Source organism: Protopterus annectens, chromosome 4.part0, assembly GCF_019279795.1.
Source record: "Protopterus annectens isolate FY-2018-M chromosome 4.part0, PAN1.0, whole genome shotgun sequence".
Taxonomy (NCBI): domain Eukaryota; kingdom Metazoa; phylum Chordata; order Ceratodontiformes; family Protopteridae; genus Protopterus; species Protopterus annectens.
Window position 1 is genome coordinate 613,088,091 of NC_056733.1, and position 17,578 is coordinate 613,105,668.

Consider the following 17,578-nt stretch of genomic DNA (forward strand, 5'->3'; position numbering starts at 1 on the left):
CCCATTAATCACTATGTTTCTATACTCCTAAAAGTTTAGTTCTGACCTTAAATTTCACAGACTGGCAGAAAAATATCACAAAAAAAAAATAGCTAGCAAACATATGAAATCAAAGTACTTTTTTCACAGAGAAGTGCCGAATGGGGTCTGGGGCAGCTTCTATTTAAGGTCAGCTTGCTGAGTTGCAAAAGAGAATATCCATCTCATAGTTTTTACATAGTTTGCGCTCTTCACTACTAGCTGCAGTCCTATGCAGGGCACAACTGCCTGAAAGGACAGATATTAATTTTGCAGCTTCCACAGACACCAGAACAGATTATTTTCCTTTAGTTAGTATTTAGTTAGTAGGGAGTGGAAAGAGTGTCCCCTGAATATGACTGCCTACCCCAAAGGCAAGTGCACAGTTGCAAAAATCACTTTTTTTAGTAAAATTCTAAAGTATAAATAAATAAGTAAACAAAACAAACAAATAAATAAATAAGAGTATGTGTATTACAAGTAACACTGAACAAAAACAATTTCTGGAAGCTGCCAACTCCAAAGCTGCTGAGGAAGAGTTCCTGCCTGCGATACTGGTAACCTGTATTTTTTTTTTATTCGCGCAAGACCCAGACAGTTGGCCAAAAGGAGGGGGAGGACAAATGGGCACAGTCTGGCTCTCCATTCACAGGAGGAGTGGGTCAGCCTTTTGCGGAAGCATCCCCAATGAAGACTAATGTTTACTTCTACGCACCAAATTGGTAAGGGTCTGGGCAGGCCATGGATAGCAGTCTCCTGAATTTGATTAGCTATCTAAAAGCAAAATTTACCCTTTCTGTCCAATACTAAATTCAAGAAACCGAGGATATAGTGCATGTAATGCTGAAAATCAAACATCTACTAGAAGGCAACATCCCCAAGATGCAGAAGGAAGGGCTCCTGTCTGATAGTGATAACCTGAGTTGGATTAGTGGCTCCTGATCCAGACGGCTGGCCACAAGGAGAAGAAGCTAAGTGGTCAAAGGTCAGAGCCCTTTCCTCAGGAGGATAGTGTGGATTCTGCTGCAAAGGCATCCCCCAGTGAAGACATATTTTCACTCCCAGGCAGCAAAATATATAAGGAGGCACACTATGTAACCTTAAAATGTCTAGTCTATGCAAGTACACAATTAAGTTAATGGCCTGCAGTAAGTCTGGTGTGCATGTGTCCTGCCTAGCCAGTGGAAGGAGTCAGGGAAAGAAATCCTGGAATCACCTGCTACACAATTACTGCAAATAAATCTTCTCCATTTAGGCAAGTTGATAAGGAGACTGAGGCAAGGGTCTGGTGCCGAACTTAAATAAATAGATATACAACTATATACTGGCATGAACGAAAATGCGTTATGTAGTATCAAAATGAAAATAAACATAGTGTAGACATTTTTAGTAATATGTTACCACTGCTGAAGGATTTTGGTAAAATGCGAGTGAGGTGTGTATGTGGGGAGAATGACCACAGCTGGGCTAGCCACCTGTCGATGTGAGTACTGGCTCTAGGTGATGGTTACTGTTGATGTGACACCCCGACCCCATGCTGAAAAAAGTAAAAAGCAGGGGGTAGGGGTTGATGCCAATTCTAGACCCAGACAGGACAGAAAATTATAGAGTGATGTTCTTCCATACAGAAGTAATTAACATAGAACACTCAATAAATATTCGCTTACTGTAGTAAAACAGGGAAAAGGAAAGACTTGAACACAGCCATCTTAATTTTAGAATCAAGAAGGGGAAAAAATGGCTATAAATGTAATGTTTAACTTAAGAGCACTGCTAAATTTAACACGAATTCAGCCAGAAAGGATAGGTTAGACACACTGATTGGTAACTCTATTTAGAATACAATGACTTCTTTCCAAGTATGAATTACAGCGCAATTGTTCAACCTGAACAGCATCCCCTCAGATTTTATCTGATTTTTTTTTTCAGCAGTACAAACTGTGAAAGGTCCACTGAGACAAGTGTTCTACCCTGATTAACAAAGCTAAATGAAAATATATTTTATACCAATAAAGGTTAAAACTGTTTTACTGTTACACAGTGAAAGAAAATGTAGCACTGAAGCCACTGGCCTAGTGAAAAAGAAGCAGCATCAGTCTACAATGTTGGAAACCCAGAAATACCTTAAGGAATCAAAGAACTGGCTGATATAGGTAAAGATAAATGTCCACAGGGAAAGTTTGATTTTGTGGTGCTCATGGAAGATTCCTGATATATATGTTCAGCAACTAACTGAAGCTTCAGATGGGGCCAGTACATCTGAATTTATGTAAGATGGACGCGTATTTAAAAATCCTTTTCTGCAGTCCAACAACCATCTCCCATCCACCTCATGCAGCCTCGGCTTCCATATGGAGAATGATGGTGGAAGTGTGGGTGGCTATATGACAAAGGATTATACTGTGGTGGGGTTCAGGGTGGAGAACAAAACAGATTCCAATGACAAAGTCACTAAGGTAGTACTGGAAATATTTCAAGTGACACATTTCAGTTTTCTCCCTGATCATGTATCAAGGATACTTCTGCTGTTTTGCAGTAAATGCAGAGACGATGATAGTAATGCAAATATAGCAGGAGAACTGTTAAATGCTACCATTGGACTTAGGGGTGTCAGAGATCTTGAAAAAGCAAACTTTAAAGGGATATGATAAACATCTCCATTTCTAGCAATCATCCAAAACAGGGGATGTTTCAAAGGCATGTCATTTGCAGTTCATACCAGAAGCAAAGAAACTAACCTGACCATGTAACACTCAGTTTGGCTAACTGGTGCAAAATGATCCAGCACTAGAAAACTCTGCAATAATATAAACATGACAGTCATCTCAGACGATAAAAAAACATGCTATGCTTGTTCATGATGACACCACAATGTAAGATACTGCTCTTTATTTCAAAGCAATGAAAACTAAAAAAAAATACTGCTGGACCAGGACAGGAGCTAGTGTAGTATGTATTTGACCAGATTCAAATTAATTTGTTTAAAGCTCTGTCTGATTGTAGGAAATAATTAAAAAAATAAATAAATAAATGCATCAAACTATTTCCTTATTTAGCTGCTACATTAAGAAAAATAATGAAAACAAACAAAGCTTTTCTTCGATCATTAATACAAGAAAAAAAAAAACTTACCTTCTAGTTCCTTGCTCAACTTATGAATGTCTGAAATTACCCAGTTAAAGTCAATGCACTATTACAGCTTTTTTAAAGGACATCTACAAGCAAAAAAAATAAATAAATAAATAAATATATATATATATATATATATATATATATACACACACACACACACATATATATATATATATATATATATATACATACACACACACACACACACACACACACACACACATACATACACACACACACATACATATGGATCTACTTCAGTAGATCAAACTTTTACAAGTTGGAACCTCATATGGCCGAAACCATATGACCGAACTTGTAAAAGTTCGAACACTGAATAAAAAAGAACTAAACGTCTGTAGCGAGGGGGGGTGGGGTGGGTGGGCTACGACCCCCTGCGCCGCTCACAACCCTCCTACTTAAATATAACAACTCCAAAATCGCACTACATTGTGGAAAAGGAAAATCTTCCCGTTCCGCACTGTACGTGGATCTCCATTCAGTCCATTCGATCTTTTACAAGTTCGAACATATGGTCTCGGCCATATGAGGTTCGAACTTGTAAAAGTTCGATCTACTGAAGGAGACCCATATATGTATATATATATATATATATATATATATATATATATATATATATATATATATATATATGTAGATATATATAGATATATATAGATATATAAATAAATACACACACACATTTTATATATATATATATATATATATATATATATATATATATATATATATATAAACACACACAGTGCATTGAAAAAGTATTTGCCGCCTTCCTGATTTCTTATTTCTTTGCATGTTTGTCACACTTAAATGTTTCAGATCATCAAACAAATGTTTGTTAGGAGAGGTTACCCAATAGACTTTTTTGAGTGTCTACTGGAAGAAGTAAAATACAAGAGAGAACAGGGGTTGTATAAACCCATTTTGTCCATTGGTTTACAAAGTGTTAAAATAAGTGATAGAGAATTACAACAAAAAGAGGTATGGAATTTAAGTTTAATAACACCCTATAGTAGTAATGCAAGGGAAATAATGTCAATTTTGAACAAAAATTGGGAAATAATTAGTAGAGATCCTCACCTTTCTTACAAGGTCAAAAGCAAACCCCGGATTATTTACAAGAGGGGGACTAATTTAAAGGAATTATTACAACATAAATAAACCACCCCACAGTGGAAGTGTGGCATGTACAAATGCGAAATGTGTAACTACTGTAAATATATGAGTACAGGACAAGACATTGAAGTTAAAAATATCAGTTTTAAAATCAAACTGAAGTACACTTGTCAGTCCAAGTTTGTGGTTTATGTAGCTCAGTGCCAATGCTGTGCAGTGTTCTACATAGGTAAAACGGATAGAAGATTAAAAGAACGAGTATATGAACATCTATATAAAATAAACACCCTTAACAGAGAAAATGCACGGGCTAGACACATTATTTCCTATCCACAACATTCATTTCTGTTCAAAGCAACTGATTCAGTTGTTGATGATAGTCGGGAGGCCCGCTTACACTTTTACTTGAGCAACTTGAGTTAAGTTGGCAAATACGCACTGGGGCAATGTTTTACCCGGGTTTGAATGAGACAATATCTTTAAACATTATACTGAAGTTGAAAAATCTTAAACGTTAATGTGTGTATGCATTTTTATAAAATGCGTTCATATTTGTGATATCTGACTTCTTTTGACTCGGATATGTAAGTTTCTGACTTCTTAGTTAACTAAGCAATATTATATTTTGAGAGTCAACACAATAATTTGAGATATAGTATTGTTAGTATATGTATGTTTGTATATATATTTCTATTACCATTACAGGTAAAAATTCTGAAGGAACGGAAGGGTTGAGATGTTCTAAAAAATTGTCAGTCATATTTGTTTTTAAAAAATGTTTTAAGTAGCAATAATGTGGATGTGCCTTTAAGACACAAGATTTTAATCAGAAGTGTCATGTGACCAAAAGGGTGTGTATATATTGTTTGTTTCGAAGTTTGTTCAGTTTCTGATGAAGTCTTGCCACATGTGCAAGACGAAAAGTGCTTCATTAAACTGAAAGAGAATTAAACTGAGAGAGAATTTGCTTTGGTGTTTCCAAGCTGTCTTTTTGTTTTTCGCTAGTTTGTCTTACTTTGGTTCCTATCTGTTGGAGTTTGTTATGGCTTTGGACAGTCCTTGTGGAACACCAACTATTCTTGACTTGACCGCACCACAACAGGATGGAGTGGGGTATTTGACACAGTTAATAGAACAATTATCTCAACGTGTGAGCCAGTTACAGACCAGAGTGGATGCCATTCCTTCCATTTCTGCCATTGTTAACCTTCTGCGTTGGTAATTGGAGGTGGTAGGCATCCCGATACTAGCTTAGTACCTCCCCATCTGAACTCACAAACCGGAAGTGTGATACCAACTGGAAGTGATGTCACACGAGCTGAACAACTGCACCAGAGGAGTAGTCCTCGTGGCGAAAGGGCGCCAAATGGCAGAGAACCTACAGGTTCAACAGCCAGGTAGTGTCAACCTTACTAACAATATAAAAACTGACAAACGACTTAATATGAGGAGTTCTACAGGATTTAATACCATGAGAGACTTGCCAACTTTTACTCAGTGGTTGGAAACGCCAATTACTTTACTTCAATCACAACCCAACCAATCAACGCCTTTTGAAACAGAGGACTCAGTTAACATAGTTTCATTATTACAAGACCTTGACAAAAAACGCTGAGAGAAGAAAGGAGCCACTTTTGAGATTTTACATATTTTGCTTCAGATTATTTGTTAAGTTTTTCTGCATTGCCGCCTACTTTTGAGCATTTTCTGGCTTGCTAAACTTGATTTCTGTGTTGGTAACTGTATTTAGAACACAACCTAGAGCTGATTACTGAATTTCCTGCCTGCACTTATTTTTAAAATTGTTTTTTTCTTAAAACTTGCATTTTATCTGTCTCTGGCCTAGCACTCAAGTGTGGGGTCATTTACTGCACTGTTCTAACTTGCTGATACTTGTGAACCTCTGCTTTCCTTAAAAAAAACAAAAAAATCTTGCTTTTTCCCCACTTTTCTGAGATTTAAAAAAGTTCAGTTACAGATTTGCTGTTCTGAACTATTTGTAAGTTTCTTGGAGGCCACTGTTTGCTTGGGCTAAAGGGAAGTCTCTGTGTTCATCAGTGTCAGTGATAAACATTGAGCAGCCTGCCTGCCCCGTGGGAGTGGTTACTGCCTTGAAACTGTAGTTTTATTGGCCATTTTGGGTCAATTCCTAACTCCTTGATCTCCCTCTTTTAAAACCCGATTGCCTCGTGGTTTTGGCGTCTTTGTGGACTTGTTGGCTGTTGGTGAAGCACCCACCAAGAGGAGAAAACGCTGAGAGAAGAAAGGAGCCACTTTTGAGATTTTAAGTATTTTGCTTCAGATTATTTGTTAAGTTTTTCTGCATTGCCGCCTACTTTTGAGCATTTTCTGGCTTGTTAAACTTGATTTCTGTGTTGGTAACTGTATTTAGAACACAACCTAGAGCTGATTACTGAATTTCCTGCCTGCACTTATTTTTAAAATCATTTTTCTTTCTTAAAACTTGCATTTTATCTGTCTCTGGCCTAGCACTCAAGTGTGGGGTCATTTACTACACTGTTCTAACTTGTTAATACTTGTGAACCTCTGCTTTCCTTAAAAAAAAAAAAAAAAATCTTGCTTTTTTCCCACTTTTCTGAGATTTAAAAAAGTTCAGTTACAGATTTGCTGTTCTGAACTGTTTGTAAGTTTCTTGGAGGCCACTGTTTGCTTGGGCTAAAGGGAAGTCTCTGTGTTCATCAGTGGCAGTGATAAACATTGAGCAGCCTGCCTGCCCCTGTGGGAGTGGTTACTGCCTTGAAACTGTAGTTTTATTGGCCATTCTGGGTCAATTCCTAACTCCTTGATCTCCCTCTCTTAAAACCCTTTTTTGCGCGGTTTTGAGCGTTTTTGCGCATAGTGCAACATCGGGCAGCGCCGCCTAATTGGGTTTAAACTATTCCTGGCTCCACAAAGTCTGCTCTTCACTTTTTCCCTTAGAACCGCTCTATCTCTCAAATTAAACACCATATTCTCATTCTAAGGCCCCTCACTGGTCCAAATAAGTAATTTTACAAGTTAGCACTAATAAACCATAAGCACTACTTACTCTTATACTCTCTACGATTATCTTGTCCCCTATTGGTCCATTTTAATTCAGTTCCCTATATTACTCTAGCATGTCCAAAGGTCAGTCAATGGTTTCCACTCCAGTCCAGCTGGTGAATCTGGGAATTTTGAGGCAATGTTACAACTGTTTCATGTACACGGACAACCCTCTCCTCCTCCAAACAGGTTCAAATATATGTGAGAGATGCAACCATATAGCCAAACTGGAGGCTGAGCTCTCTCATCTCAAAACTGGTGTAACCAGTCAGGAGGAGAAGGTAACCTCACACAACACAATTCCAGTATCACATAGTCCCACCACAACAGCGAACCAAACACATAAAAACACAAAAATATACTCGGAAGCTCTAAATAAAAATCTACCTAAGCAACAGAGACCTCCAAAGCAGACATCCAAGCAAACACTACCCCAAAACAAAACACATACAACACATAGCACACAAAGTCAGTGTGCCAAGCAGTCACAGCCCTTAAGGCTGAATAACACACCTGATACTCTTGTAATAGGTGACTCTATTGTCAGACACACTGACGTCCCACTCACCAGGCTGAATAAAGAGAAGGTCACAGTGAGCTGCCTGTCGGGCGCTAGGATCCGCCACATAACGCAAGCATTCAAGTCACTCCAAAGCAAATACAAATATGACTCGGTCATTGTACATGCTGGCGTGAATGACCCGAGACGTACCTCCCTCGACCACATGAAAAGAGACAGAGGAGCTCTCTGATCATGTAGCCCAGGCCGGTATGACCCTGACCTTAAGCAGCATCTTACCCTCACCTAGAATGATGCCACAGTATAAAGACAAAATGATCGATTTTAACAATTGGCTAAAATTTTGGTGTCATTCAAAGGGGATCCAGTGTCTGTCAGCCTGGGATGACATGCTCAACAAGCCACGTTGCTTCGCTAGGAACGGCTTGCACCTGTCACCCCTGGGCTTTTGGATATTGGCAAAGGCTCTTGCCACCTCCATAGTGCCTTTTTTAGGCAAGGCTCAAAAGTCAAACCCACCTCCATAGACAGCACAAGGAACAAGAAACTAAGGGTAATGGTGCTAAACGCCAGAAGTCTTAACCTCAAGATGCATGCACTCGAAGCTCTCCTCAGTATGGAGAACATCGATATCTGTGCAGTGACAGAAACCTGGTTCAAGGCTCCAGAGAGCACCCTAGCACTACCAGGTTATACCTCATATCATGCTTTTCGGCCCCAAAACCCAGACCGAACCACAAAAGAAGGGGGAGTTTCCATATTTATCAAGGATATCCACGCCTCCAGGTTAGTGGCATTGCACGAAGTATCGGAGACCATCCATGTGCAACTGACAGTGGGCAAGACTGCTTTTCAGTTTATAGCATCCAACAGACCACCCTCTCAAAGTCAGGAATCCCACTCGGCTTTCCTGAAAACATTGGAGAACATGAAGATCTCTCCGAACACCATTATATTGGGCGACTTCAACTACCCAAACATAGACTGGGAGCATTACTCAAGCCCCAGCACCTTGGCCCAAAGGTTCCTGGAATTTATAAACTCAAATGCTATGGAACAACTAGTCACCACTCCCACAAGAGGGGAAAACATACTAGACCTGATCATTACCAACATGGGGACTCTATGCTCCATACCAGAAGTATATCCCTCACTGGTAAGATCAGACCATAAATTAATTTCACTGGATATCCACATCCCGACCCCACCCCCAGCCCAGAAAACCACAGTGAAAAACTTCTCAAAAGCGAACTTCACACTTCTCAAAACCGAAGTGGAATCCTTCAAGGCCCCAGGGCCAGTGGAAACTACGGCCCAAACTGCAGAATCCTATATAAAAGCATTCTACGGACATCTCCAGGAATGCATGGATCATGCTATCCCAAACAAAATCAAGACCCAATCATCCAAAGGCAGGCGTCCAGTCTGGTGGACCCCAGACATAAATAAACTGTACAACAGAAGGAGGAAGCTACTACATGATAGAGCAAAATCCCTAAAAGGGAAGCCATCTCTGATCAGTACTAGCAAAAAATTACGATCCCTCATAAAATCCTCCAAGGCCAGCTTCGAGAGAAAAATTGCACAGGACACCAAAGACAATCATAAGGCTTTTTTCAGTTATGTTAGGAACCTGGGATGCAACTCCCAGACTTGTTCTGAGTTGATTCTAAGTGACAAAAAATACACTGAACCCACAGACATCGCCAATATCCTGGCAGATAGGTTCAGTGCAAACTCCCCCCCTCCCCCCCCCAAAAGAGCAAGTATATATCCCGGCAGAGTGCAGTTCCCAAACATCTCTGATGCTCAGGTGAAGGCCGCCCTCTCCAAAGCAAAAAACACTGCTTCCATGGGACCAGATGGCGTCCCGGGTTGCGTCCTACATGAACTCCAAGAAGAACTAATCCCTCAAGTAAAACTGCTATACAATCTCAGCCTCACTACAGGATATGTGCCCAAAGAATGGCATACAGCAACAGTGGTCCCACTCCACAAAGGTGGCGCCTCTGTGGACCCTGGAAACTATCGCCCCATAAGCCTGACTAGCCTAGTCTGCAAGGCTATGGAGAGGATCATCATGGAACTCATAAACAAAGACATTGGGGACCTACAGACACTAGATCCTACCCAATTTGGCTTTGTCAAGGGCAGATCCTGCCTTTTGAACCTGGTTGACTTCTTCGAAACAGTCACCAAGGTCATAGATGAAGGGAAGGTAGACCACACAGCCTATCTGGACGTCGCAAAGGCATTTGACACAATACCCCACTCGGGCATCATAGATAAGCTATCCAGCCTAAATATAAACCCCTATGTCACAAGATGGGTTGCAAACTGGCTCAAAGACAGAACCCACAGAGTCAGAGTTGCTGGAGCCATGTCAGACTCGAAACCGGTCACAAGTGGCATCCCACAAGGTTCTGTCCTGGGACCTCTCTTGTTCGGTATTTACTTTTCTGAGATACAGGCCAACGTGGAAGGACTATGGCTCACCAAATTCGCAGATGACTGCACACTGGGCGCCATAATCGACTCTCCAGCTGACACAAACATCCTTCAAAAAGGTCTCGCAGAGATGGATAACTGGTGCCAGAGCCATGGTCTAAAGCTAAATGCCAAAAAGTGTATAGTCATACCCTTTGGCAAAAACAATGTGCCCACAAATTACCACATAGGTGGTAACCCATTAAGTACAGAGAAAGTAATTAGGGATCTGGAGACCCAAGTTGATAGCAATCTCTCCTTTGACAACCACATTGCCAAAGTGGTTAGAAAGACCTTCTACATAGCCCACCTCATCATGAAAGGATTCACATCTCGATCAAGAGAGGTAATCATGCTCCTTTATTCATCCCTCATCAGGCCCATCATAGAATACAATGCCCCCTTTGGGATGTACCTTACCCGACACCTTCAGCAATTAGAAAGACCCCAAAAGTACCTCACCAGGAGGATCAAGGGATTCAAACAGATGCCATATGCTGCTCGGTTAAAAAAAACTCCAGCTCTACTCAGCTGCATACCGCCTACTTCGAGGCGATCTATGCCTGACATATAAAGCTATGTCCAACCCAGAATTAATGGACATGCTCCACCTCAGTAAATCTACATCCCTTAGAGCCATGCACTCGAGGGACTTGAACCTCAGCACAGAAATAAATAGAACATGCTGGAGGGACAGATTCATAACCCAGAGGCTCCCTTCGCTCTGGAATAGAATTCCAATTCATGTTAGGCAGAGCACTGACTCTCTTCAAGAAGAATCTTGATGAGTGGATGGGGGATCGCAGGTTTGTCCCGGGGATTACTTCCGTGTCACTATTAGACAGAAGCACAGTAAACTAAACTTTAAAAAGGGCACAGTATACTCAAATCAAGGGGTGGCATAAGCCAAACACAATCGGGCTAGGATTATAAATGCCCCAGGGTAGATAGCCTAGTATGAACCTATGAACCTATAAATATAAAAAACTTTCTTTAGAAGTTACTTACTTACGTCAATGTGTCAATGAAAACATTGTTCCCAAAGGCTTGTGTGCACACCAATACCCTATGGGGTTAGAGCCAGGTTCATTGTTTCATAAAGAACCTATTGAGTTGTTTAACATTCAGGGACTTGCCCTGTTGAACCTGATGATTAAACATTATGAGACTTCTATTAACCTTTTACAACAAGAAGCTACTAGCTTAGATGCTGCTATTAAGGGTCATGTATACTTTTTAAGATATGCTTTTGATTACAACAGAATTTTTGACAGTATAGACCAACAAATGATGAAATTTAGAGAAATTAAAGTAAAAAAAGTAGCTAGAGACCGTAAAGCATATGGTGAGGGGAATGCTTACCCCCACCCCCAAGTTCACAAGTAGCAAAATCCAGCAATGCTGCTATGAATGTATTTTTGTGTAACACAACAAACAGAAATGAATCAACACATGGTCTATCTGTCTCAAATGATAGTAGTGCACTTCCATCAGGTGAGGGACCTATGTTACCCCAACAGACCATTGTGAATAATACATCAGCTAACACCCAAAATTTTCAGCATCAAGCCAACCAATGCAATCTGAGATCAAAGAACAAGAAATCTCATTCCAACAACAACTACAAAGGGAAGAATTGGAAACGCAGGAGATCCGCAGGAGATGATACCACCTCTTATTGCACCAGCTTCCCCGATAACTAATGCTGCAGATTTTGGACCAAGGAACATCTTTATGAATAATGATAAAGATTTTAAAATTTACAATTTTTCTGATGTTACTATAGATTAATCACTGGTGGAACTACTAGCAAAGGGGTGCACTTTTGTCCCCACAAGAAAAGCAGACTTAGTTAAAACTTTAATTGATTTAAAATTATTTGTGCGTAAACTCAATTTGTCTATGCTTTTTGTTGACAATACTATGGTTCAGTCTAGTGCATTACACCCTTCAAGTACTTTTTGTCCCCCTTTACACCCAACTTTACAATGTTTTGAACTCATTTGTGAGTTGGATTTATATAATGTTTTAGGGGTGGGTAGTAATCATAAGCAGAATAAAAGGTAGAATGTTCATCTGTAAATGTTACTAGTGAACAACTGCATTTATTACAACTAATTCAAGAAGCCCCAGTCCATATTATGGCCCCAGATAAGGGAGGGGGGCTTGTTGTTATGAATGTGGAGGACTATGTCAATAAAATGGATCAAATAGTCCGAAGTCACACATATCAGTTGGTTTCACGTAATGAGTTAAATCAAGCATATAGTAAAATAAAGTCTCATTTCTATGAAATGTTGTTAGAAACCAGGATTACTACTGACTTGTTTAGATATTTATCTATGCCTTCCCCAAGGATACCTGTTTTGTTTGGTATCCCTAAGTTACATAAAAATGTGAATAATCCACCTATGCGATCTTTGGTGGATGCTAGGGCAAGTATAACTTACCCTTGGGCAAAATGGGTAGACCAAAAGTTGAAGAAGTATGTAACCCAAGAGAAATATATATGTAAAGATTCTTGGTCGTTCTTGTCACAAATCAAGAATTTACAATTAAATGCTGACTTCAATTTTCTAACAGTGGATGTGGTAGATTTATACTCTTCTATCCCCCATGTGGAAGGCATCGAACGAGTCAGTAGTTACCTGAGAGCTAAAGCAGTAGCCTCTGATGAGGTGGCTTTAATAGAGGAAATGCTCGACATAATCTTGTATAATAATTTCATTTTATGTAATGATAAGTTACATGTTCAAAAGACCGGTGTAGCTATGGGGTCACCCTGTGGGGCAAGTTATGCCAATTTGGTAATGGCCTCATGGGAACAAGAATTTATCTTTGGTAAACAAGAAGTGAAACAGTACATCCAGTTCCACACACGGTTTTTGGATGATATTTTTATCATTTTTGAAGGAAATAAGGAAGCAGCTAGTAAACTAGTAGATAATCTTAACAACACTACAGATTTCATTTCCTTTACTTATGTATTTGAAATTACCAGGATTTCATACTTGGATGTGGATCTTAGTAAAGATATGGAAAGGAATGCATATGTAGTGAAAATTTATAGAAAGGCCACATATTCAAACTCTTTATTACATTTTAGCAGTTGCCATCCATGGCACCAAAAGAAATCAGTGGTGAAGGGCCAACTCGTGAGAGCTGCCCGTATGGTCACATTGGACCAGGATTTCATGGATGAATGTAATAATTTGAGGTCAATGTTTGTTATGAGAGGTTACCCAGTAGACTTTTTTGAGTGTCTACTGGAAGAAGTAAAATACAAGAGAAAACAGGGGTTGTATAAACCCATTTTGTCCATTGGTTTACAAAGTGTTATAATAATTGACAGAGAATTACAACAAAAAGAAGTATGGAATTTAAGTTTAATAACACCCTACAGTAGTAATGCAAGGGAAATCATGTCAATTTTGAACAAAAATTGGGAAATAATTAGGAGAGATCCTCACCTTTCTTACAAGATCAAAAGCAAACCCCGGATTATTTACAAGAGGGGGACTAATTTAAAGGAATTATTACAACATAAAAAAACACCCCACAGTGGAAGTGTGGCATGTACAAATGTGAAATGTGTAACTACTGTAAATATATGAGTACAGGACAAGACATTGAAGTTAAAAATATCAGTTTTAAAATCAAATTGAAGTACACTTGTCAGGCCAAGTTTGTGGTTTATGTAGCTCAGTGTCAATGCTGTGCAGCGCTTTACATAGGTAAAACGGATAGAAGGTTAAAAGAACGAGTATACGAACATCTATATAAAATAAAGACCCTTAACAGAGAAAATGCCCTGGCTAGACACATTATTTCCTATCCACAACATTCATTTTTGTTCAAAGCAATTGATTCAGTTGTTGATGATAGTCGGGGGGGGCCCGCTTACACTTTTACTTTAGCAACATGAGTTAAGTTGGCAAATACGCACTGGAGCAATGTTTTACCCGGGTTTGAATGAGACAATATCTTTAAACAGTATACTGAAGTTGAAAAATCTTAAACGTTAATGTGTATATGCATTTTTATAAAATGCATTCATATTTGTGATATCGGACTTCTTTTGACTCGGATATGTAAGTTTCTGACTTCTTAGTTAACCAAGTAATATTATATTTTGAGAGTCAACACAATAATTTGAGCTATAGTATTGTTAGTATATGTATGTTTGTATATATATTTCTATTACCATTACAGGTAAAAATTCTGAAGGAAGGGAAGGGTAGAGATGTTCTAAAAAATTGACAGTCATATTTGTTTTTAAAAAATGTTTTAAGTAGCAATAATGTGGATGTGCCTTTAAGACACAAGATTTTAATTAGAAGTGTCGTGTGACCAAAAGGGTGTGTATATATTGTTTGTGTTGAAGTTTGCTCAGTTTCTGATGAAGTCTTGCCACATGTGCAAGACGAAAAGCGCTTCATTAAACTGAAAGAGAATTAAACTGAGAGAGAATTTGCTTTGGTGCTTCCAAGCTGTCTTTTTGTTTTTCGCTAAAATTTATATTCGTTTGATGATCTGAAACATTTAAGTGCGACAAACATGCAAAAAAATAAGAACTCAGGAAGGGGGCAAATACTTTTCCATTGCACTGTCTATATATATATATATATATATATATATATATATATATATATATATATATATATATATATATATATATATATATAATCTTACCATGAGGTTCTATACAGTTCAACTACTCCAGAAGCACATTATCAACTTAATTTTTCTAACACTGAATGCTGTCATGAAGCGAGATAGCCTGATGTGATCTTGTCTGCTTGAAAAGCTACTTTGTGCGAATAATGCACTGTGAAGGCACAGCTAATGAGATTAATTGGACATGTTCTACTGTCAACATAACATTTCCATTTACTTAGAATGAAATGGTAAAAATATTGGCATGTTTGAGAATCTTATGTCAATGACTAATTTGTAGTGACCTTTCACGTGTTTCCTACATAAGGTATTATGGAATTTGTAACAGGCACTTGCTGAAATGTAAGTAAATAGCAGAGATAACATAGCTTTTTTAAAAGTGGAATTTTGTGAGTTTCAGGTCCTGTCCTCGTATTCTCCACAAACCTTCTGTCCCTCATTCAGCCAGCATATTACATTTCCTGGCTTGCAAAGCTCAGCTAATTAGTGAACTTGCTGTCAGAAGTCATTAGACATCTTCACTTTTTGATGACTAAGTTAAGAGAGTTTCAAATTCTAAACACTCAAAAGACACATGGCCCCCAAGGGAGGGAAAGAATGCAGCTGTATACAGTAAAAACGCTATGAATAACTTGAGACAGAATAGTTTAAAGATCCCTAGAGGTAAGAAAAAATGCATTACTACACATGTATTCATTGGCAAGAAGCTTTCAAACCTGATGTGCAAAATGTTAGAGAACACGTGACAAACTCCTAAAGACAGTATCATAAGATTTAATTCAGCACCAACATGATGTACACTGAGGAAGCATACATAATGTCACATAAAGGAAGAAACTGCTAAGTCATACTTTAATATTTGGAAGTATGGTTGGGGATCATTCTGTAGGGAAGAAAATACACTCTGGAGAAAGTAAATGCTGAGTTTAGGGTACAGCTGTTCTTTTTTTCTGCCCAGTGATCTATAAATCACAAAGATCTGCTGTTTCTGACCATTCTCTTTTTTTCATTATCATCTGGAAAAAGATAGTCATGATGAGTCAGTCATTCAGGCAAATTCCATTTTCTACCCTAATCCCATTCCTCCAGCATCTCAGCATCTGGTGTGTACCACTCAAGACTTTAAACCCTACTATGCCTTGCTATCTGCATGTGTAAACTCTTGTGTACAAATAATGAATGCTACCACAAGAATGCAGCCTGAAAGAACCTTGCCACTATTCCCAAGCCACAGAAAGTGTGCTGTATACCTCTCTCCCTCTCTCTTTTGGAGATGCTGTATAGCAGTGGACCAGACTGCCTCCTGTACACTAGGATGAGCAGGCCTACACAGCCAACTCTCTCTTTTTTTCCCTTGCCAGCTCTGCCAGTCCTAAAACTAGCATGTGAAAGGGATGACTTCGCATTGGCCTTTTTCAGTGCTTCTGCACATATTACAGTTGGTGGCAGTGACAACAACTGCCTGAAATACTAGGCATGCTTGAATGACTACATATTATACTTAGCCTACATATTCATACAGAAGAGTAAATAGTATATCTCACTGCATTACATACACAGTACATAGTGGAGCAGATGCAAACAGATCTAAAGAAATGCACAGAAGTGGCAAAGGCTATCAGTGATTGGTGAAATGATTTGTAAAACCATTCATTCAGAGTTGGAAAACAGTACAGTTTTGTACCTACCATAAATGTAGATGTTCGAAGATCCACATTGCTGCAGTCCTAACACTTGGGTAGTCCGCTGTCCCAGTCGGCCCGAATACCAAAGTATAAGGCTGACGTCGGTCAAGGCGCATTAGTCTGACGTCAGGACGTCAGGGTACAAATGCGCATGACCGACGTCATATCCTCAGTCTTTTCTTGCCCCAGATGTCAGAAGACCCTAAAAAGATAATGCCAAAACCAAAAAACACCAAACACCCCTGTACCAAATATATGTACAATATATACAAATTTACAAAAGTACAACCCCACCCACACAACCACCCCTAAACACAGAGGGGAAGGAGGGAGGGTAAATTGGACTGCAGCAATGTGGATCTTCGAACATCTACATTTATGGTAGGTACAAAACTGTACTATGTTCTTCATCTCACATTGCTGCAGTCCTAACACTTGGGTAGAATCCCAAAGCAGAGGTAAGGGAGGCTGGCAAATCATAAAGAAGCAGGAGCTGACAACATGCCCTGCAAAATAGCCGTGGCAAAACCAGCCCTAGATTTAGAGTAGAGAGGAAGGTGGTAATGCTTAGAGAAAGTATGCACTGAACTCCAAGTAGCTGCCTCCAAAATATCCTTAGTTGCCACCCCCCTTAGAAATGCTGTTGAAGTGGCAGTAGCCCTAGTGGAATGAGGCCTAATCCCAGCTGGAATCTCCTTGCCATGTTGGGAATAACAAAATGCAATGCAAAACCCAATCCACTTAGAAATAGTTTGTTTTGACACAGGCTTGCCCTGAGAACTCAAAGCAAAAGAAACAAACAACTGCTGAGACTGCCTAAAATCCTTAGTCCTGCTTAAATAATAACGCAACTGCCTGTGTACATCTAAAGTGTGCA

At 39.2% G+C, this 17,578-nt stretch overlaps 1 protein-coding gene across 2 annotated transcripts in view; it reads right to left on the reverse strand.

Moving 5' to 3' along the window:
- GTF2H3 (general transcription factor IIH subunit 3) overlaps positions 1–17,578 on the reverse strand; it is a 320,617-nt gene that overhangs the window by 108,544 nt on the left and 194,495 nt on the right. For both annotated transcript variants that reach the window (XM_044068552.1, XM_044068551.1), the window contains exon 6: positions 3,151–3,180. In XM_044068552.1, the coding sequence (XP_043924487.1) occupies positions 3,151–3,180 (30 nt within the window). The remainder of the gene's footprint in view (positions 1–3,150; positions 3,181–17,578) is intronic.